This window comes from Mesoplodon bidens (assembly GCF_964165515.1).
Source record: "Mesoplodon bidens genome assembly, chromosome: 2".
In the NCBI taxonomy this organism is placed as follows: Eukaryota; Metazoa; Chordata; class Mammalia; order Artiodactyla; family Ziphiidae; genus Mesoplodon; species Mesoplodon bidens.
In genome coordinates this window covers 103490076-103512013 of record NC_138177.1, presented here as the reverse complement: position 1 = coordinate 103512013, position 21938 = coordinate 103490076, and the positions used below count along the sequence as shown (strand labels likewise).

Below are 21938 nucleotides of genomic sequence, written 5' to 3'. Positions count from 1 at the left end.
ACTTGTGCTCGGCAGAATTCTAGGACAGCATTAAGTTAAAAGCCACTGTTGAAATCTTAACTTGGCGGCAGTCAGTCAAACTGAATAGAGTAACAACAAGAAAAGCCGTATCAAGGCCACTATGTCTCTTGGCAGGCACAGAGGGTCTGGAATCAGTGAATCATCAGGCTTCGGGTTGGCTAAGCCCAAACACAGCACTTCTGATAAAAGCAGATGCTTTGTTTGGCTGGTATCTATCTGCCCTTCCTCCACTCCCACCCGCCCCATCCACCCTGCCCCCAACCATTCCTCATCCCCTTCTAAAGGAGTGTGTTTGTAAAGGTTTCTTCTCAACTAACTCAAAGGCAGAATACAAGTGCTATGGTTTTGAGCGAATGTCCTCAGAGCCCCTGCAAGGAAAGGTTTCACTCAACCAAACATATACAGGATCATACACCCTAGGCCCATTTTCCAGGGCAGGCACCTTGGAAAAGCAGCCCTCACCCCTCAGGCACAAGCCTGAATGCCAACCACAGTCATCCATGTACCTCCTCTGCCCACAGAGCTGTCAGGGAACGTGTAGACCCATCCGGGAAGGAACTGCGGGCTTAATCACCTTGCTGCTGACACAGGCCCACAGGGAGGGCGGCCCCAGGGACGTGTCTGCTTTAATCAAATCAAAAACGTTTTTAAAAAAGAATCAGGTAATGAAAAATGTGCTTTGTTTTATTACATGCTTAAAAGATTAGATATTTTCCTATTGAATTTTGTCTCTCATCTTAAAAAAAACCCACCTTCCTTTGAACACCAACCCCGTGTGACTCCCACCTCATTTCTCTGCTCCCCACCAAATGCTCAGCCTCCTCTGCTGGCTCCCCAGAACAGTCTGTGCCAGGATTCCTCAGGGCCGGGTCCTAGGGGCCTTTCCCTTTATGCTTTACACAGCTCTCTCCTTTGCCTATGGCATCCATTTCCGGCTTTAATATCATTTCTATGCAGACTCCTAACTTTATAACTTTTAGCCCAGACCTCTCTCCACAGCTCCAGGCTCATAATACCAACTGGTATTATAATTAACACCTCCACTCAGACACACACACATCTCAGACTTAGCACACGCAAAACAGACGTCTTGATTCTCTGCTATCTACGGTCACCTGCTCCTCCCAGGAAAAAGCCGCCCAACAACCAAACGAAGCCCTGCTCTCTCCAATCTTCTCCATCTCCGTAAATGGTCCCCACCCCCACCCCCAGCTACCTGAGCCATACTTGACTGCCCCTCTCCGTCATCCCAGTCCACCTACCCCTCGGTACGTCCGGTAGATTCTACCTACAAAACAGATCTTGAAACCTCCCACCTTCATCTCCTCCACTGTTATCCCAGAGCAGACCCCACTGCTTCCCGTAGTGCTTCAATCGCCTCCTGCCCTCCCTCCAGCTCCTCTTCCATCAATCACTTCTCCACTGAATCTTCTAAAACTGTACCAGACCATGCTATTCCCTCACTTAAAACCCTTTAAAGGCTTCCCTTGGCCCTATGGAGAAAATCTAAACTCCTAGACCGGTACTGTCCAATAGAAATGCAATGTGAAAACATGTAATTTAAACTTTTCTAGTCGCCAGTTGAAGAGAAACAGAAGCACCTATTTTTAATAATCTTTTAACCTAATATTTCAAAATTATCAATACATAGTAACATAAAAATATTAATGAAGTATTTTACATTCTCTTTTTATATTAAATCTTCAAATGTTCCCTCCCGCAGAGAGCCATTCCCTCCTCCCAGTCCAAGGAACTCAGGGCTCTCTGATGTGACCTTCCTTGCACCTCCTCATTCTGCAGTTATGCATCTGTTGATGCATTTGTCTGCATGCCCCCTAAACTGGGCACTCCCTAAGGACAGGGCCCACATCTATTTTATTCTCCACTGGGTACCTGGTACCTAGCACAATACCTGGCACTAACTAAGCTCAATAAATATTCATCAAAGAGTAAACAGTGAAGACACTGACATTAAGTACTACAATCAGACAATCAGACGAGGGCTGGGCCAGTCCACCAAAGGGAGGCTCTGTTCTGTGTCTTAGCACAATGGTGTGATCTTTCTGTGCACCCGATGTTTCTGTGCACCTGTAAGCATGAGCGGTGGCCAAGGTGCACTGCTGTAGGGCAGCTCAGAGCAGACCCAGGTAGAGGGATTCCAGCCAGACTCGTCAACACGTGGGAAACTTTCTCCCCCATTAGCCGCAGGCATGGAACGTGATCTCAGGTTACACACGAGGATTAAGAGCCTCCCAGGAGGAAGGAAGGGCGGAAACCAACAACTGAGCCCCTGCTTCATGCCGGGTCCTGGGCTACGTGCCCTCACTTGGGATTGTATTTGACCGCCCAAGCCACCCTTTGAGGACGTGGAGATTCAGAAAGGTGAAGGAACTTACATAAGGTCACAAAGCTACCAGTCTGGTTGCTGGAATCAGCATCAAGGTCGCTAGCAGCTTTCTTTGATGTCCAGGGCTAAATCAACGTCCCAGCAAAAGTACCAATGGCCTTCAGGGTCAGGCGTCACACAGCAGAGTTGGCAGGAGAAGAATAAACAGCTATGATCAGGTGGAAGCTGAGAGCAATGACGTGACCTGCTCCACCCAGACCCCCAGATGGCAGTACCAGGCTCAAGAGTGAAAGTCGGAGTGCTGACATTCAGTGGAGCCTTCATGTTTAGTGACCAGTGAATCTTCACAGCACTCCTCAGAGGGGATTATTTTCACCCTCATTGTACAGTTTAGAACTTGCCCTAGTTCACACACCTAGTAGTGGATAAACAGGCATCTGAACTGAGACCTCTCAGTTATGTGACTCGTGTTCTCACCTCTTACCTCTTACTATGTTTGCAAGTGATTCTGGAGCCACGGACAGTCCGCTGCATAAAGGCTGGGTCAACATGGAAGGTTTCTCAGCCTTCTGTAATTTGTCAGTAACAGCACAATCTGTAAACAGGAATACCCTCAGCGCTTGTGTTTGGGGCCTCAAAGGAGAGAGAGCTTGAAATTCTGCATGCAATCCTGCAGCTAGTCTCTTAGAGACAGACTGGGTGGTGACAGCATTACAAAGCTGTGAACAGCAGGGTGGCCATGGCCTGAGGGCTTATCACTCCTGTGGCTCCAGTCCAGGCCCCATGAAGGCATCTCCTTCCAATCAACGAGAGTAACTACAACTTCTCCAGCTCCCATCTCTGGCCAGGCTGGGATGGCTCCCAAATCCACATGTGATAAAAACATGAGTAGTCTGTAACTGCATAGCGTCTTCTGTTTACAATATGCTTTAACCTATACTGAGGGGCGTGAAAAACACACAGTTTGTGACTCTCAGAAGACTGAAAAAACCTGACTTTTCTCAAACAGCATGCAGGGGGCCAGAAAAAAAAGGATTTAAAGCAAGTCAGTTGGGGTGGGGTGTGACGGGTTGGGGGAAAGAGAAGATATTGAACAGCTCCACTCAACAAGGACAGCTTTGTGTAATTCTCTGATCATTCTCTTGGGTGCGGTTTGCAATCAGTTAAAAAAAAATGTCCTTTCGTTTTTTCCCAGAACAGCTGAGAATGCACAGACCCCAGCCTTTAGGGCTGAAATCATCCCTGCCAGTAGAGGATTTAGGACGACTGTCAGGCAGCTGGTGGACCTGCAGGCATTTCCTATTCTCTGGGTTCCCCCAACCCTGGGCCGGTACAAGATGCCCAGCAGGGCTGAGCTCACCTCTGACCCAGCTGCTCCTGGCCTCAGCACACCAGGGGCCACCGGAGCCTGGACGTGCACCATTCCTCGGAATTCACTAACCCATCCACAACAGCTGCGCTCAAACACCAAGGGGCGTTTCAAAATGTTAGTAAAACTCAACTTGAAAATTTAAAAATAAAAATTCAATGCATGGGCTATTACTTTCTGGAGACATTCTTGGCTGTTAAGCCACGGTCATTCTGCTAACTCAATAAATGTACCTTCTATTAAATAGAATCTATTAGTCTATTAAATAATTTTTTTTAACTCTAAACCCAACTTTTCCTCTGTGCACAAAAAGCTTCCAATTTGCAGAGAGTAGACATGCCCATGTATAAATAATGTGCAGATGTTTGTGTGTGGACCTTCACACTGCAGATCCTTCTGATTACCTTTGAGCTAAAGGGTGATTTATTTGCATGTCTGGGGGAACATCTTGCTTTGCTAAGGAGAAAGCAATAGTTATAGAACTTCGTGGTTCTGACGAGGAACACAAGAAACAATTTTTCATATGGGGGCACCAACACAGCCCAGAGTTAGGTCTTTAAAACAGTGTTTAGAGAAGGGTCTGCACAGATCCTGTGCCTTACACTTTTTCTTTAACTTTGAAGAGCTGACACCGTGACATGGTAGGTTACTTACTGCCTAGGAAAGGATACCAGATTTTAACTTGGGATAATTCTGCAGACTTTCTGGCCCCCATCAGTTAAAACACTTGTGACTAGTCAGTCAGCTCCACTCATGCAAATTAATGAAACACCACATTGTCCAGCCACATGCTCCCACAGCACAAGGGGCAGAAGGCTCTCAGCAGCTGTTCCCAGGAATGCGTGCCTCCACGTACCCACAGGCAGGAAAAGGACCCACAGTGGACTCCAAGTGCTGATCCTTCAGCTATCCTGGCAACACAGACTTCTCACAACAGGAACTGGTCCCCTCTCAGCCCAAGGAAGGTCCCAGATTGAAATAAAAATTCATCCTTGGGCTTCCCTGGTGGCGCAGTGGTTGAGAGTCCGCCTGCCGATGCAGGGGACACGGGTTCGTGCCCCGGTCCGGGAAGATCCCACATGCCATGGAGCGGCTGGGCCCGTGAGCCACGGCCACTGAGCCTGGGCGTCCGGAGCCTGTGCTCCGCAACGGGAGAGGCCACAACAGTGAGAGGCCCGCGTACAGCAAAAAAAAAAAAAAATTCATCCTTGAAGATAGATGAATCAAAGGGACACCAGCCAAACAATGCTAATGTCAAGAGGAAATCCCATCTGCAGACCTCTCAGAGAAGCCTTGCTCTGCTTGCAGAACAAAGGCTCCTTCTGTGACATCAAGCAGCACGTTGAAGAGCGCCGGGCTTCTTGCTTTGGCTACCTTTCAAAACCACAAGTACATCCAAGGGCAGCCAAGACAACAACAAAGCCAAGAGATATACAGGTCTCAGAATGAGGAGACCAACTCCCCTTCCAGGCCTGCCTTCTGCCTGCTCTTGGCAGCCAAGGCTCTATCCTCCTCAAGGGGGTGTGTCTGAGATGCTGCAGTCAGACCCCGGGGACTGAAGCTTTCCATGCAAGAATATAGCTCAGAGGATGCCCACGGCAGGGCCAGCCTTCTTGGGAGGTTCTAGAGCGCAGTGTCTGGGGAAGTCCCTACAGTAGTTTCCGGGTCCTAATCCCAGCTCAGTTACCCACCAGGGTCTAATCTTAGGTGCTTCAATATCCCTGAACCATTTTCTCAACTGTAATGATGACAACATGCTGCTGCTCCTAACGATGAAATCTGCTGTCCCTCACACAGGTTATGATGTTCAAACAAGACAATTAATGAACATATCCTTTAAGATATTTTAAAAGTATAAAATGTTAAGAGGTAATAATTCATGTGGATATGACATATGTTTATATGACAGCTTAATAATGCAAATTTTTAGGTCAAAGGGGAGACTTCCTCTGCTTTGCCTGGGGCCTCCCACAGGTTGGGTATTCAATTAATATTCAATCATAATAAAGGTGACTTTTTAATGACTAACAAGGCAAACATGTTTGTTGGGAAAAGAGCGAACTTGCAACTTAGAGTATTTCACAAGACAAGGAGGTGCCATCTGAAGGGCTTCCCTCTGAGTGTAGGTGGGTCCACATGAAGAGTGGGTGGGGCCCTCCAAGATGGCTCCACCATCATCATGCCAACACCAAATGTGATGGAATGGAAGGCTTGCAGACTTGACGTCTGGGCAAGTCACTCTTAGCTGAAGTTAACCCCTGAATGCACTATGAAAAGAAACAAGTAAGGCCAAAAGAGTTTACCTGAAACAAGCCCCCCAAAAAAAAGAAAAAAAGAAAAAGAAAGAAAAAACCAATAATCTTGGGAATTCCCTGGTGGCACAGTGGTTAAGAATCCACCTGCCAATGCAGGGGACATGGGTTCGAGTCCTGGTCTGGGAAGATCCCACATGCCATGGAGCAACTAAGCCCGTGTGCCACAACTACTGAGCCCATGTGCCACAACTACTGAGCCCATGTGCCACAACTACTGAAGCCGTCACACCTAGAGCCTGTGTTCTGCAATGAGAAGCCACCACAATGGGAAGCCCACGCACCGCAACGAAGAGTAGCCCCCGCTTGCCGCGACTAGAGAAAGCCCGTGCACAGCAACGAAGACCCAACGCATCCAAAAATGAATGAATGAATGAATTTTTTTAAAAATCAATAGTGTTGTTAAAGACCTAACTAGTCTTAGGTCCCTAGACTCAGGGATCCGAAATTCTTAACTTTAAAACACATACGGCTCCCAGCTTCCAGTGGTGAGTGAGCTCGGGTGGTGGGTGGTTGGTGTTTTCACAGCTCCACTGGGCTGTCAGAGCTGAGTTAGGAATAGAAATGCTGTTTCTCTCTCACAGTAGTTCTGTCCAGCACCTTAGTCACACTCTCCGCTCTAGAGCCTCAGGTTCTCATTCAGATATCTTGTCCCCTGCTTTTCACATTCACAAATGTTACTTGTTGACACTGTGGATTGTTCCAAAGAATAAGTGAGGCAGCTCATAATCTTATTAGGAATACTTAAAAGGATTTAAAAAAAAAAAGAATACATGGTACTTTGAACTCCTCAAAACTGGGAACACCTCAGGATATTTTTTTAAATGTGCCAGATAAATAAAACACATTAACAAGACTGCGGAGCAGGGGAAGAAGACTTTATGATCCTTTGACACAGAGCCACTCACCTTCTCACTCAGCCTCATTTGGAAGGATGTGCATTTGTTACTCTGCACTGACCTTCAACAATAAGATATTTTAAGTTAAGGAAAAAAGATGTGAATTTGGACGAACATAATTCTGAATCAGAAACAAACCTAAACCAGCAGTGCTTGTTAAGTCTTCCACAGCCTGGACTTGAAACTCATGACTTGTGTCCACCTCCGATAAGATCTTTTACTGAGGTCTGATCTATGTCCAAGTCAGTTTTCAAATTAAAAAGCTTTGAACTGCTGGCAGGTTGACAGCTTGGGCCTTGGGTGTTTATCGAGAACATCCTCAAGCTAGAAAAGGTGGCTCCGTTACCACCCTCGGCCCCTGGGAGTTTCCCCTGGTAAGAGCAGACACGCAGCCTAGACCTTAGAACTTCAGGGAATGAGTTTGTGAACCGTCTCTATGTGGTACGTCATGGATACCTAGCTCAATATAGAGTTTAACTTAACGAATAAAAAGTGGCGGGCTTCCCTGGTGGCGCAGTGGTTGAGAGTCCGCCTGCTGATGCAGGGGACACAGGTTCGTGCCCCGGTCCGGGAAGATCCCACATGCCGTGGAGCGGCTGGGCCCGTGAGCCATGGCCGCTGAGCCTGCGCGTCCGGAGCCTGTGCTCCACATCGGGAGACGCCACAACAGTGAGAGGCCCGCGAACCGCAAAAAAAAAAAAGTGGCCACAGGAAGCCAGGTAACATCTGGTTCTGACCCCACATAGTGCAGCCTGGCATTTGTCCTTGATTTTGGCTAGCCAGAAGTTATGTTTCTTTGCTACCTCATAACCTTCCTAAGACGGAGCAGTGATGGCTCTGCTTCTGCATCCCAGAGTGTTAGGTGCCAGTGATGCGACATTAACATTACCGTTGTACAGGCATGCACCTCCACATGCACCTGTCATCAGCAGGCCACCCGGCGAGACTCCACAGAGCAGAACCTTCTGACCCCCAGAACACGCTGGGGAACATTGTGGTTTGATGTCAGAAACCTTGCAGACTCTCCAGTGCTTTCTCCAGAGACTATCTGGGCCTCCACTTATTTTCTTCTTGTAATACTGCAATTACACAACTAAAAATAATTCGGAACTCTTGCCTGCCTGGCTCTTTCCCAACATGTGTACTATTCGCCTCTCAACGTGCTACACTCCAGCTGCAGGTCACCCCAGCTTGTTGTGGGTTTTTCAAACATGCCAAACTTGTTCCCACCCCCGGTTCCTTGCACTTGTTCTCCCTAGGCCCAGAGAGCCTTCCACTAGTTCTTCTCCTCAGAGACCTGTCCACCCTATAAAAAAAAGATGCAACCCCAATAAATCTCTAGTGTATCACTCTAGTTCCTCTACATCACTGACTATAATCTGCAATTGTCTTGTTTACTTACTTGTATTTATTATCTGGGTCCCTCACTACAATGTTAGCTCTGGAAGGACACTGTTTCTGATGTTCCATTGTTATCCTGTTAGTTTACGTATTTCCCCACCCTGTAAGAGGGCAATGATTTGACAGCTAGAATGTCTACTGTGTCAGACCAGCACTTCAGCTAAGATACACAGAGGAAGTCGGCAGAATTTTCCTGGGGAAGCAATGGTGCTTATAAAATCAATGTACTCTAATTAACACAGGTGCTCAATATATAGGCATGGAACAAATAAATGAGCTAGGATCAAAATGGCTTTCCTTGTTACAGGGTAGGACAAAAAGAGAGACACCAGGAGATACAGCAGAAGAAACCATCCCCTGCTTTACCCGATAGCATCACAGGTTGCTGGTCTGCCTCAACAGGAAAAGGGGTGCCGAGTTTCTAAACCAGCTCTAACAAGCAGGGTCACAACCAGGCCCATTATAGATGCAGAGAAGAAGCCTTTACAACAATGAGGCTTATTTAGCCAGGTCCCTGGTGGATAGAAGGAGAAATCAATTCTTGTTCTAAAGTATCCTGAAGCTGACCCGATGATACATCCACACATAATTTTATTTCAGCACGTTGACAACTAAATACAGGTATCCGTGCTTTTTGAAAGTTTGCTTTACATCACTTAGCTTTTAGGAAAAGACCTACGTTAGTACCTGATTTCAGTAATCAAAAGAAATCTGAAGAGGATTTTTGCTTTTGTGAAAAAAGGTGAAAAGTGAAAACAGTATTCAGTGTCTGTTTTCAGGAAGCTGTTACAGATGCAGTGTGCACACGGCGCAGCAGCAAGAGTGGCACCACCAAGCTCCTTCTCTGGAACTACACTCAGCGCCTCAGCATCAAGCTGCCCTAGCTTTGAACTGTCTGTGAGCACCTGGGCTTTCTCTCCATTTATCTTGTGCATCTGTTAGCAAGATGTGTCCTAAGGTAATTGTTTCTTCATTTCACACCGTTTCAGCTTATGGAGGGTTTCACAGGAATGCTCCGGATAGTGGGGGCCACCTACACAAGGAGAGGCAGCTCCTGATTTATAGACATCCTGGCATCTCTATAGAATTGGATGGACGAGTGCCTTTTGTGAGTTATAGTCATTTTTATAAAGGGGGAAAGTGTCTAATGGGAAGAAAATGAATGCAGATTAGCTGGAGTGAAATCATCTAAATATGTCATTGAGAAGTGACTGAGGAGCAACAGCTTCTGTTCTGAGGAAATAAGATATACTAGTTCTACACAGTGAGATGGAAATACATTTGCAGTGTTTTAAAAGATTCTGAAGACTCACTTTCAAAAAACCCTATTTCAACCATGCAGTTTAATTTCTGTTCTCCGGGCTTTCGCAGCAGTGTTTCCTGGCTTTGTTCACACTGCATCCTGACCTGGAGGTGCCTCCCCCTCTTCAACACCTGCGGACACCTTCTCTTTACTTAAAACACAGATCAAATGTGAAACCTTCCCTGAACTTCAATTTCCCTCCAAGAAGGAATTAAACATTTCCCTCTCCATATTTCCATAGCAACTTACATACACAGGCATTTCACCTACAGTTGGTTTTCATATTGCAAACTGGATGTAATTAAATACATAGAGAACGTGAATTGCAGTGCCTAGACTGGCTGCAGGTTCTATAACATGATGGTGCTATGGAACTGCTGCTGCTTGTTGCTATAGAAACGTAAGGCTGAATGAATGGCTGGCGGCTCATTTTGTGAACTGGCCTGGAATTTATTTTGCATCTTATTTCACTTGTGTCTCATATCTTTCATTACAATGGGTAATAAAAGTGATAACAGTGTGTATAAGAAGTCCTGGTTAATGGTAATATTGTGTAGAGCTAGGAGAATAAAGGCCATGACTTATTCAAAATTCAAGGGTAATAAATTCTTTGAAAAGAGAAAAAAAAGAATTGGATGGAAGTAGTTCATAATCTGATGCTATGATAAAAAAAAAGCTGTGGTTCCTTTTGAGGGACTTAACGATATAAGAAGTTGGCCTTCAAAATACTCTCAAATACTGGAAGATATTAAGAAATGGTTCTTTTTTTAGATGTTAGTTATTTTTAAATACATCTTTATTGGAGTATAATTGCTTCACAATACTGTGTTAGTCTCTGTCATACAACCAAGTGAATCAGCCACATGCACACATACATCCCCATATCCCCTCCCCCATGAGCCTTCCCCTCACCCTCCCCATCCCACCTCTCTAGGTCATCGCAAAGCACCAAGCTGATCTCCCTGTGCTATGCTGCTGCTTCCCACTAGCACTTGGTAGTGAATACGTGTCTCTCACTTCACCCCAGCTTCCCCGCCCCGCCCCGCCCCCCTCCATGTCCTCAAGTCCACTTTCTATATCTACATCTTTATTTCTGCCCTGCCACTAGGTTCATCAGTACCATTTTTTTCTTTGTTTTTTAGATTCCATATATATGTGTTAGCATATGGTATTTGTTTTTCTCTTTCTGACTTACTTCACTCTGTATGACAGACTCTAGGTCCATCCACCTCACTACAAATAACTCAATTTTGTTTCTTTTTGTGGCTGAGTAATATTCCATTGTATATATGTACCACTTCTTCTTTATCCATTCATCTGTCCATGGGCATTTAGGTTGCTTCCATGACCTGGCTATTGTAAATAGTGCTGCAATGAACATTGGGGTGCATGTGTCTTTTTGAATCATGGTTTTCTTGGGGTATATACCCAGTAGTGGGATTGCTGGATCATATGGTAGTTCTGGTTTTAGTTTTTTAAGGAACCTCCATACTGTTCTCCATCGTGGTTGTATTAATTTACATTCCCACCAACAGTGCAGGAGGGTTCCCTTTTCACCACACCCTTTCCAGCATTTATTGTTTCTAGATTCTTTGATCATGGCCATTCTGACCGGTGTGAGGTAATACCTCATTATAGTTTTGCTTTTCATTTCTCTAATGATTAGTGATGTTGAGCATCTTTTCATGTTACAGTTTTTTATATTGTCGTTATTATGTTTTTTAAAATAAGAGTCCTTGTCTTTGAAAGACACATACCAAAATACTTACAGATAAAATGAGGTCTGAGATTTGCTTCAAAATAATACCAGAGGAAGGAAAGTGGGTGGGAGTACAGACAAAGCAGGCCTGGCCATGAGTTGATAACTACTGAAGCTGGGTGATGGGTCCACAGGAGTTAATGAACCTATCTTCTCTACTTTATGCATATATGACATTTTTCCTTAAAAAAAGACTTAAAAAAAAAAGTCCTTTAAAACAAATCATTTTCACTCATGAAATTAAAGAAGCTACCTGAAGGTGAAGGTTTTGCCTTTCCAGTCTTGCAGTGGGTGCTCCTGGATGACGTCTTGGCTCAGAGGTGAGTGCTGCCGTGGGGATTTGGAATGGGGGAGGGTCCCCACGTGACTGAAGTTATCACAGGACCTTACGGGAGGAGGGCCTTTCTTCTTCCGTGGAAGGGTGCCGTGTATAGACACGTCTTGATAGGCATCTGTGCGATGCTCAGCGAGAGGTGACTTGCTGCTCAGGAGGTCCATGGATGAGGCCAGGGGGAACTGGTGATTCACTGGCATGTTTCTAGGAAGGCTTGCAAACTTTCCCGCAGCCATGATTCTCAACTCTAAGTGGGGAAGAAAAGAGTGAAGGTATAAATCTAAGAAAAGCACAAGAACTGATTTCCCACTTACAAAAGGAAATGGAAGTAGACCACATAACAAAAGAAAATGTTCACAGAGTGTTAAAGGACAAACACTGAGCAGCATCACTCGTGAAATTTAATACGATGGGCAGTTTACTCATCTCCTTTTTTCATCCTACAGAAGAATTCTCCTGGGTTGGCAGCAGACCCGCCCATGGAAAAGGGCAAATACATTTCAGAGACTTTAGAGGCACATGAGCCATTTTATTACTTCAGATGACTGAAGCCGATGGAAAAGCATGACTAACAAAAAAGAATACTGAGGAAAGACTCAAGGTTTCAGTAATAAATGCATTTGAGAAAACGTTCAAATATGTTAGATAATTAGCTCACGCATTCCCACCACCCTGTAAACGATAAGAACAGGTGAAGATGACTGGAATTCCTTAGCTGCTAGAACGTCTTCAGCGCCAGACCAGCCCCTCAGTTGTGCTATCCAGAGAGACAGGACAGATTCTTTCTGGCAAAGACCTGCTGCTTATAAATAAATCAAGGTACGCTAATTAACGAAGACGGCCAGGGTCAGGGGTCAGGAGGTGGGCTACTCCTCCATACATCAGGGGCTCAGCGGGAGAGGAAAGCCACTGGGGTGGGGGACCTCCATGTACAACCGTCCCCCAGAGAGGTCAGGGACCTGCTTGCCACCAGCAGGGTTGAGCAATGCACATGGGTGCCTGTATAATCAGGGAAGAGTGGGAAGGGCGGAGAAGGAAGAGAAAATAGGGCTGGGGGCACGGATCATGGAAAGAAAAGGAAAATGCTGTGTGCAAAAGCAGCCCTGACAGTTGTTCCCAGCTATGACCGCTAGCAGAAATGTTCACCCTGAGCAGAGTTAGCACCTCCGCCCCCTAAAAAACAAACTATGGTTTTGATCTAAGCCAAATTATATGACATTTTAAAGGCCAATATATAGAGATAAAGAAACACAAGACTGAATAAAAATTCGGGCTAGTCCCAGGAGACATAAGGATCCAGAATCTGCACCGCTAGTCGTGGTATCAGACTGGTCTAGAGATCACAGCTGCATAGCTAAGCCCAAAGCACTGATCTTCCCGGGGCCTGGTGAGGAGATCATCCCTTTGCACTGTGGTCTCTTTTCAAGCCTTGCAGCACCCATTCCTCACAGACCACCCTTTCCACTGCAAAGGGAACGATGCTGAGTGAAAATCATCACTCACTAGCACCACCGCAGAGACAGTTCCACAAAGGAACTGGGGACTTGGGATGTGGCTTGGAGACAACCAAGAAGAACACAGCCCTCCAGAAGCTGGTAGAGTAAGAGGTGGAACCAGGACAAAGAGAGCAGGGTATGCAAAGGAAGCAAATGACAACACACACACACACACACACACACAATCCACTGTTCCTACAACAGAGACAGACACCCGAGTGCTGGCGGCTGGGTGGAAGGAGACCCTCCACGCAAGGCATATAATTTGAACCCTGTCCTCAGTTCTTTGCCAAGCCTGGTAATTCTGAGGCCTGTCTGCTCTGTGTCTAACTGGGACCACACAGAAGGCCTGCCTCCCAGCAGGTGCAGACAGTGGACTGAGTCCCCACATAGGCCCCTCCCGGGTCTGGCCAGTACCTGGCACACTGTCAGCACTTGTTCAATATTAATCATCGTTATTAAAAAAGAAACCAAACTCCCCAGCCCTCCCAGCCTGACCACAGGTGACGTAAGCCGACGAGGATTCCCTCACTCTTCACGCACACACTCATAGCTATGAACTCTCACCTGTCCGAGCTATCAGCACCTTTCTTCTTTATAGATGGGCCTGGATCATTCCCAAGAACCTGGTGGCGAGGCCCAAAGCCCCCCACAGAACCTCTTCGTGTTCAAAGGCCCACAGTGTTGGTCACGTCTACCTTCAGGCTAGGACGACGGACCAGAGTTATCGTGGCTCCAGTGTCTCCAGTAGCCTTTTTCCTCTCTGCTTATCCAAGGTCTATGTATTTCAAGATTGAGCTGAAGTGCTTCAGAATGCCCTTCAGCAAGCTATCCTCACTTCAGTGTATTCTCAAGGGACGTTAACACCTGCCCTTCCTACTTTCAATTCAACAAACATTTAAGTGCCTACTCCAGATAAGAGACTCAGAGAAACAAAGATGCATAAGCCTCAATCCCTGACTATGAACTCAAAGAGACAATACATTGACACCTGAACAATGAGGGGCTAATCTGCATATAACTTATAGTCAGCCTGCATATCCACGGTTCCCCCATATCCACAGATTCAACCAACCACGGACCATGTATTGTAGTATTTACTATTGAAAAATATCTGTGTATAAGTGGACCCATGCAGTTCAAACCTGTGTTGTTCAAGGGTCAACTGTAGTATATTCATCAGTGGGACCCTTAACATGCTGGAATGAAGAATAATTAATTTTGACAAAAGGGCTCAAGGAGGATCTCAGAGAGGGCATCACTGGAGATGGAGGATTTTGAAAGGCTGAAAATTGTAGGGAAAAGCCCTCCAAGAGGATACGACAACAGCAGATGCATAAGGGCAGGGAAGTTACAGGCTCAGGAAACTGAGACACGTGGTGTGGCTCGAGGCAAGCTGAGAAGCATTTCCTGGAAGAAGCACAGCTCAGGACCAGATCATGAAGTCCTGAAGGCTGTGGTGAGGTGTCTGAACCTGACTGTCAGTACTAGGGAAGCTCGGGAAGGGTGGGACGGAATCCAGTCTGTGCCTGGGTAGGGAGCTCCGGTCATTCTGGAGGGAGAGAAGGGAGGTGGGGAGGTCAGTCAGCAACAAGCCAGCAAGGAGTGATGGAGACTCCGACCTGGGGCAGTGGCCACGGGAAGGGAAAGGAAGGGCAGAGCGAGGGGCTAGAAGCTCGAGGCCTCTGGCTGGGAGGAAGGAGGCCACAGCCAAGGGAGGACAGGGCTATGCTGTAACACACTGAGTAGCACAAGAGGGAACCCCTGCGGGCAGGCAAGAGAGCAACAAGTTCACCACTGGGGCTGCTGAGTGTGAGGTACCAGTAGGGCAGTTGGGTCTAGCAGGCTAGATACTGGTATGTGCAGTTAGGGGCCAGGACAGGATGTCGATTTTTTTTTTTTTTTTTTTTTGCGGTACGCGGGCCTCTCACTGTCGTGGCCTCTCCCGTTGCGGAGCACAGGCTCCGGACGCGCAGGCTCAGCGGCCATGGCTCACAGGCCCAGCCGCTCAGCGGCATGTGGGATCTCCCCGGACCGGGGCACGAACCCACGTCCCCTGCATCGGCAGGCGGACTCTCAACCACTGCGCCACCAGGGAAGCCCCCAGGATGTCGATTTTTAAGAGTCATCAACATAAAGGGAATATTTAAACCAGTGAGTAGATCCCTCAGCTTGTTATTATCAGCTGTGATAACAGTTGTGAAAGTACCTCTTAAACTGTCAGAAACCATACAATATCCATGAATTATATCCTTGCCCTCTCTCACCTGGGCTGCTTCAAGCCTATAAGGACCAACGCAAGGGATAAATTCTGAAATCTTAAATCAGCAGCTCTCAACCTGGCTGCACATAAGAGTCCCCGGAGAAGCTTTTAAAATCCCGACACCCAAGCCGTGAGCCAGACCAACAAAATTACAATCTCGGTGGGTAGGACCCGGGCATTAGTCTTGTTAAAGCTCCCCTAGTATTGTTCACTGTGGAGCCAAGTTTGAGGACCACCAGATAAGCGAGTTTCTTTGGTACAGAACAACTGGCACCCAGATTAGTTTCTGGGTAACAGAATAGAATAACAATGAGAAAGCATCACTCAGGCAAAAGAAGTGTTCCCTCATTCTTCATTCAACACACATTTAAGGGGGGCCTCCTGGGTGGTGGGGACTGTGTGGGTGTTGGAGACAGTGTCAAACGACTATCCTCATGAGGTTCCTACCCTGCAGAGGAAGCAGACAGTAAGTAATGACCATACGTGTTGGTGATTCCCAGTGCCGTGGGAGCACGCAGAGTGTGGACTGGGGGCCTAGATTAATCTAGCAGTCAGGAAAGGCCTCCCGGAGGAAGGGATGCTGACCTGAAGGATGTGAAGTAGGGTTTAATTACCAGAGGGAGAAGATCATCCAAGCTGAAGTTTCCAGAGTTACAGTTAAATTTCTCAGCTGTAGTTAAATTGGAAATACACAGGCCAGGCTCTCCTCTACAACTTGCTGCCTCTAACTTGGGACTCTTTCCCATTAAAGTACAGCCTTGCCCTGTGTCTAGTCACTTGGAAAGACTGGCTCCAGCCTGGGCCCTATGTCAAGCTTGAATCAATCCAACGACGGGGGAGGTGGGCCCTGGCCAGAGACCTAACTTTAAACAAACAACCAACAACAACAAAAAAACTAAAGCGGGGCAGGGAATGGAAGGGAGAATTATAGGTGGAAGAAACTCATTTGCAGTCTGTTGGTTGCTCTGTTTCCTACTTGAGTTTTATTTACTTTTATTTTTTTCTAGACTCCAGGAACCTGGGGGAAATCCAGGGGTGGAAGTGCATGGAATCTAGGTTCAAGGTACGTACTTTCCATCCTGACAGAGGAGCCACAACCCCATTTGACCACTAGGCAGAATCTCAGCACGTGATATGTAGATGGAATCTCAGAGAATCAAGCCCCTCCCTTTTTCCAGATAAGGAAAATAAACGTTCATTCACTCAATATATAGTCTCCGAGAGTTTACAATGTACTAGAGCTGAGGATATAAAAAACTAGATGAGGTCCTGATCTCGTGGAGCCTACACTGTGATGGGGAAGTCCAACCAACACAGACAAGACAACAAACTAGATAATATCCCAGTCGTAAGTACCCTAAAGAACATGAAACAGGATGACATGATAGAATACACTTGTTGGGGATGGAGGGCTATTTTACACTACAGTGGTCTGGGAAGACCTCTCTGAAGAGGTAACAATGACATGAGACCTGAAAAAACAGAAGGAACCAGTAAGAGAGGATCAAATGGAGTTCCAGGCAGGGGATTCGGCAAATGTGAAGGTCTTGAGGTGGGAACATGTGGCTGGAAGAGCACAGTGGAGACTAAATTCAAGTCTCGAGTTTTTGGCTCCCATGTTTTCTCCACTTGGGGATGTTTCTGTCTTGATGTTCCTAGCCATTATGTACTTCTTATGTACTATTTAATTTTTTAAAATCAAACATGGTGTGACTCAGAACCTAGGCTTTGAAGTAAGACACAAGTTCAAATCCCTACTGTGCCAATGTCTTACTGTGTGGCCTGGGACAAGTGACTCAACCTCTCTGACAGTCAGTTTCTCATTTGTAAAAATGGTTAACAATACCTATTTCATGGAGTTGTTGTGAAAAGTAAATGCGATTGTGTATGTAAGCCCTTGACATACAGCAAGCATTCAAAAAGTAGTAGGTCTCCTCTAAGCAGGGTGGGGACCATGTCTGTCTTGCTTGTAATTGTATCCCTATCACAAAGAGAGTTCACAGATGAAGTCACTGCTTCTGGGGAAGACTGCAACCAGGAAGGGTGAGGAGGGAAATGTTTTAACCTAGAGCAATATACGTAACAACAGCAAACCAAGTAGGATGTGGGCATAGACACACAGGCACAATAAGTGAGCTCATATGCCGTCTTTAAATCAAAGCCCAGGTAAGACTTTGGCCATCCGACTTCACCTCTCTCTACTGAGCAGGTAAACAGACACAGTGTCCTGATTCAGTCTAATACAAGATCTTGAAATATATACAAAGGTCAAAGACTCTACATCTTGATATGAAAACTCGAGACCCATGTGAACATTCAAAGAGCTGAAATCTTGATAGGGATGAGAGTGAGCTTGACACGCTCCCAACCTATGTGCTACCTTCCTGACCCCGGTCAGCGGCTGTACTCTGAAATGCTTGTGAACAGCAGGACTGACTCACTTGCTTTATAAAGATGTCTCAAAGAAACTGATGATCACACGCAAGTCGAGACAGAGATAAGACTCCCACTTGTTTGAATTTTTCTATTTTACTTCTGAAATGAGATATTTTCAAGTTAAATTCACAGATGGTCATCTGATGTGGGCTTTAAGAACTTTCTATCATATTTTAAACTCTGGAAACGTAACCTCCTCGCTGCCCCATTATGACCATGACAGAGAATTTACAATCCAGATCTGTAGTTTTATATCTTCTCTGCAGAGGCAGACAGGAAGAGGAGATGGAAAAACCACACATATAAAATTGGCTTATCCGCTAAGAATGAAGTTTTGCTTGGGTTTAGGAATTAAGAGTATCCCTTTATTTTGAAGTGAATTATGAAGTCTAGCCAAATGACTGAAGTATGAATAATTCTTCCATGGATTGTATTTCAAGCAACACAGCACAGGATCTACATGATAAGGGTCTTAAGATTAGCATCCATTTGACAAGCAGTCCTTTCTATATGAATAGGAGATTGAGATCTTGGTTAGTCATTCTGGAAATGTCAGGCTTCTCAGAGGCAGTTTAGGGAAAGTTGGAGTCAGGGAATGAGGGAGCCATTGGCATGGCAAGTTGTTTATGTTATATTCCATACGTCCCCTTGCACACTCACGTACAACTGCTTGGCTTGTGGCTTCCTCCCGTTATTAACTAGGCAGCCCGTTGCCACTTGGGACTCTCTGAGCCCGGCCCCCAGCACCGAGGGCTCCCCCTTCCTCCCGGATCTCCATTCACTCCTTGGCAACAAGCAGGGAGATTATCCGCCCTCAAACTGACCCCCCCTCCGCCGATGTGTTTTCCTTGGAGAGATCAGCGTAGCCTTGGTATATAAGGCTCAAGGTTTAAAAGAATCTCCGAATGCATGGCTCTACTTTCTATCTCAGCTAATGGCTTTAGGTGAAAGCAGACATCAGGTTAGGCGAGCAATCTTTCACCTTCGCACGTTGCTTCAAGTGAGTTAAAACAAAAACCAGAGTTTTCCACCCCCCAACCCCCAGCCACGACCCACTGTTGTTCCTCCAAGAAACACGCCGGCTCGTCAGCTGCTTTGGAGCCCACTTGACTTCTCCCCGACGAGTGTCTACACCTGATCAAACTTTTAAAGTGGAGGCAGCCTTAGCGGGTAAGGAAAGACGGGCTGAGACCGGAACCTCCAGCCTGTTGCGCCCACCGTCCCTTGTTTCCCAGCCTTCACCTCCCCTTCCCTCCCCTCTCCGACGCAGTGGGAGCGACACAACCAACTATTCATTCTTTCTCAACAAAGGGAGCGAGGGAGGGAGATGTCAACAGTTACGGGGCGGGCTCCTTCGCTTTCTCTGCAAACTTTCCAGGAGATTAGTGGAGAAACTCGCCTCTTCCAAGCCCAGGGCTTCCCCCTCCCCGGCCCTCGCATCCCTCGACCCCCACCGGCTTCTGGGGCAGAGAGAGACGGGACCAGGAGGCGCGGCTGGATGCGCAGGGGTCGGAGAGGCCAGCGCCCGGGAAGATGCCGCTCAAGAGCAAAGAGCAGAGATGCTCGCCGCTCGTCGCCTCCCGCCTCCCGCCGCGGGCCCCTCCTGGGGAATCCCAGCCGGTTCAGAGGCCCCTAAGGGAGCAGCCCGGTCCCCCATTCAGCCACTCCAGCCCCCAATCGCCAACTCGGCTGGGGGTGGGGTGCGCCGGCTCTACCTTCCCCATAGCCTGAAGTTCGCCAACAAACTTCCCAGTCCGTCCTGCAAGGGGAGGGGGAGGCCGAGGCACCCCGAGAGGAGCCGCACGCCCGCGGGACACGCGGCGGAGACTCACCTCCCCGCGCGGCGCCCGGGCTCTCCGGCTGGGGCTCAGAGGCGCTGCACGGTCTGCCCTGCGCCGCGGCTGCTCCCGGAGCAGGAGCCGCTCATGATCGGTGGGGCACGCCAGCCGAGAAGCCCGCGCGCGGCTTGCCTGTGCGCCCGGCGTTTGCGGCTCCCGCTCCCGCCCAGGCCCCAGCCCCGGCCGCGGCAGCTGCAGGCGCGGCTCTAAGCCGGCGGCGCGCACTCCGGCCCTCAACTGGTGATTTGCGGCTTCCCGGCCCCACCCCGGCGAGCCTATTCGCGCAGCCTTGCAGAACCCCCCGCGACATTTACATGCGCTGACCTCGCCTTGCCCTCCTCTGCCCGGAGTTTATAGAGTTTGGCTCTCCTCGTACCTCCCGAGAAGCCAGTCCTCAAGTATAGATCGACCACTTCCTCAATGTACGCCTCACGAGAGACAACCCCACCTAATCCACTCCTCTCCCCTCCCCAAGCTATTTCATTACCCAGCAGATCTGCTTTGCTTGTCTGCAGACACCAGGCTGGCTTTCAGTTTAAAGGGGTTTGATGGGATAAAGACCAGGTAACCACAGATGACCAAGCCATGGGAACAAGCAAATCAATCACACCCACCTGGACATATTGAAAGCCAAGTGGGAGGTGGAAGTGGCACTCCAGTACTAGATGGCTTGGTGGGGTAAAAAAATTGGAGTCTGGTGGAGGACTTACACTACCAGATATAAAGACCTATTATAAAGCTGTAGAAATAGTAATTGGCAGCAAGGATAGACAATAGAATAGAGAGACCAGAAACAGACCTATAGTATATGGTCACTTGATTTACATTCAAGATGCTGATGTGCTGCACTGGGGAAAGTGTGGTCTGTCTTTTCAGTAAATGATGCTGGATCAACTGAACACCCACATGGAGAAAAAAGAAGAATCTTGACCTCTACCTTATACCATACCAAAAAATCTATTCCAGAAGGATTTTAACTCCAACTGTAAAAGGTAGAACAATAAAACCATCCAAAGTAAATATCAAAAAACATCTCCATGACCTTAAGGTAGGCAAAGACTTCTTAAACATATACAGCACTAGCATAAAGCAAAAAAACTGATCATTGGATAACATGACAATTAAGAACTCCTGTTCATTCTAAGCCACCATTAGTGAAAAAGCAAGCCACAGAGTGAGACAAGATAATTGCAACACACATATCCAAAAAAAGGACTTATACAGAATATATAAAGGACACTCACAAATCAGCAAGAAAAAGGCAGAAAAACCTAATTGAAAATAGGCAGAATATTTCAACAGGCATTTTTCAAGAGGGAATAAACAGGGATTTCTCAAAAAGTCAAAAAACATATGAAAAGGTTCTCAACTTATTAACTATCCCAGAAATGCAAATTGAAGTTGCAATGTGATCTCCCTTCACACCCACCAGAATAGCTAAAATTAGAGAATTTTGTATAACACTTTAGAAACCTGTTTGGCATTATCTACTATATTAACTTAGAGTCTGTGACCTACCAGTTCCATCCCTAGTTATATACCCAACAAAGATATATACACATATTCACCAAAAGACATATACACATATTCACCAAAAGACATGTTCAAAAATGTTTATAGCATCTCTCTTTATAACAGCCCCAAAGAAACAACCCAGATGTCCATTAACAGAAGAGAGAGAAACTCTGTAGAATACTATAAGAATGAATGAACTATGTCTACACTCAACAAGATGCATGAGTCTCATGAATAAGACGTTGAGTGAAAGAAACTGGACCCAAATGGGTACATGTAAACTTCAAAAACTGCCAGAACATATCTATGAATGTTAACAGTGAAGATAGTGGTTATCTTGAGGGGTGTGTAGTGATGGCAAGGGAACCCAGAAGAGTCCCTAGGTGCTGGTAATATTCTATTTCTTGATCCAGGTGCTGGTTACATAGATGTGTACTATTTAATAAAAAATCACTATCCCTCATTTTATAAAAATTGATTGGTTTGTGCACTGCTCTATACATATGTTTTACTCCAATTAAAATATTTTTTAAATTGTGTCATGTTGGTATATTTTGTATCCTTTTCATTCCCCTAAGAAAGAACCATTGGCAAGGCTGCAAGATTCTAAGTGCAGCATTCTCAAGAATCAGTTTCTACCTTTTC

General features: G+C 46.6%; 1 protein-coding gene across 2 annotated transcripts in view; it reads right to left on the bottom strand.

Moving 5' to 3' along the window:
* BCAR3 (BCAR3 adaptor protein, NSP family member) overlaps positions 1-21938 on the bottom strand; it is a 254471-nt gene that overhangs the window by 96332 nt on the left and 136201 nt on the right. The window contains exons 1-2 of one of the 2 annotated variants that reach the window (XM_081226558.1): positions 19773-19954; positions 11665-11992 (exon numbers count right to left, since the gene is read on the bottom strand). In XM_081226558.1, the coding sequence (XP_081082684.1) occupies positions 11665-11981 (317 nt within the window). In that variant the 5' untranslated portion in view covers positions 11982-11992; positions 19773-19954. Of the gene's footprint in view, positions 1-11664; positions 11993-19772; positions 19955-21938 lie in introns of those variants that run through there. The other variant, XM_081226557.1, reaches the window with a different exon arrangement.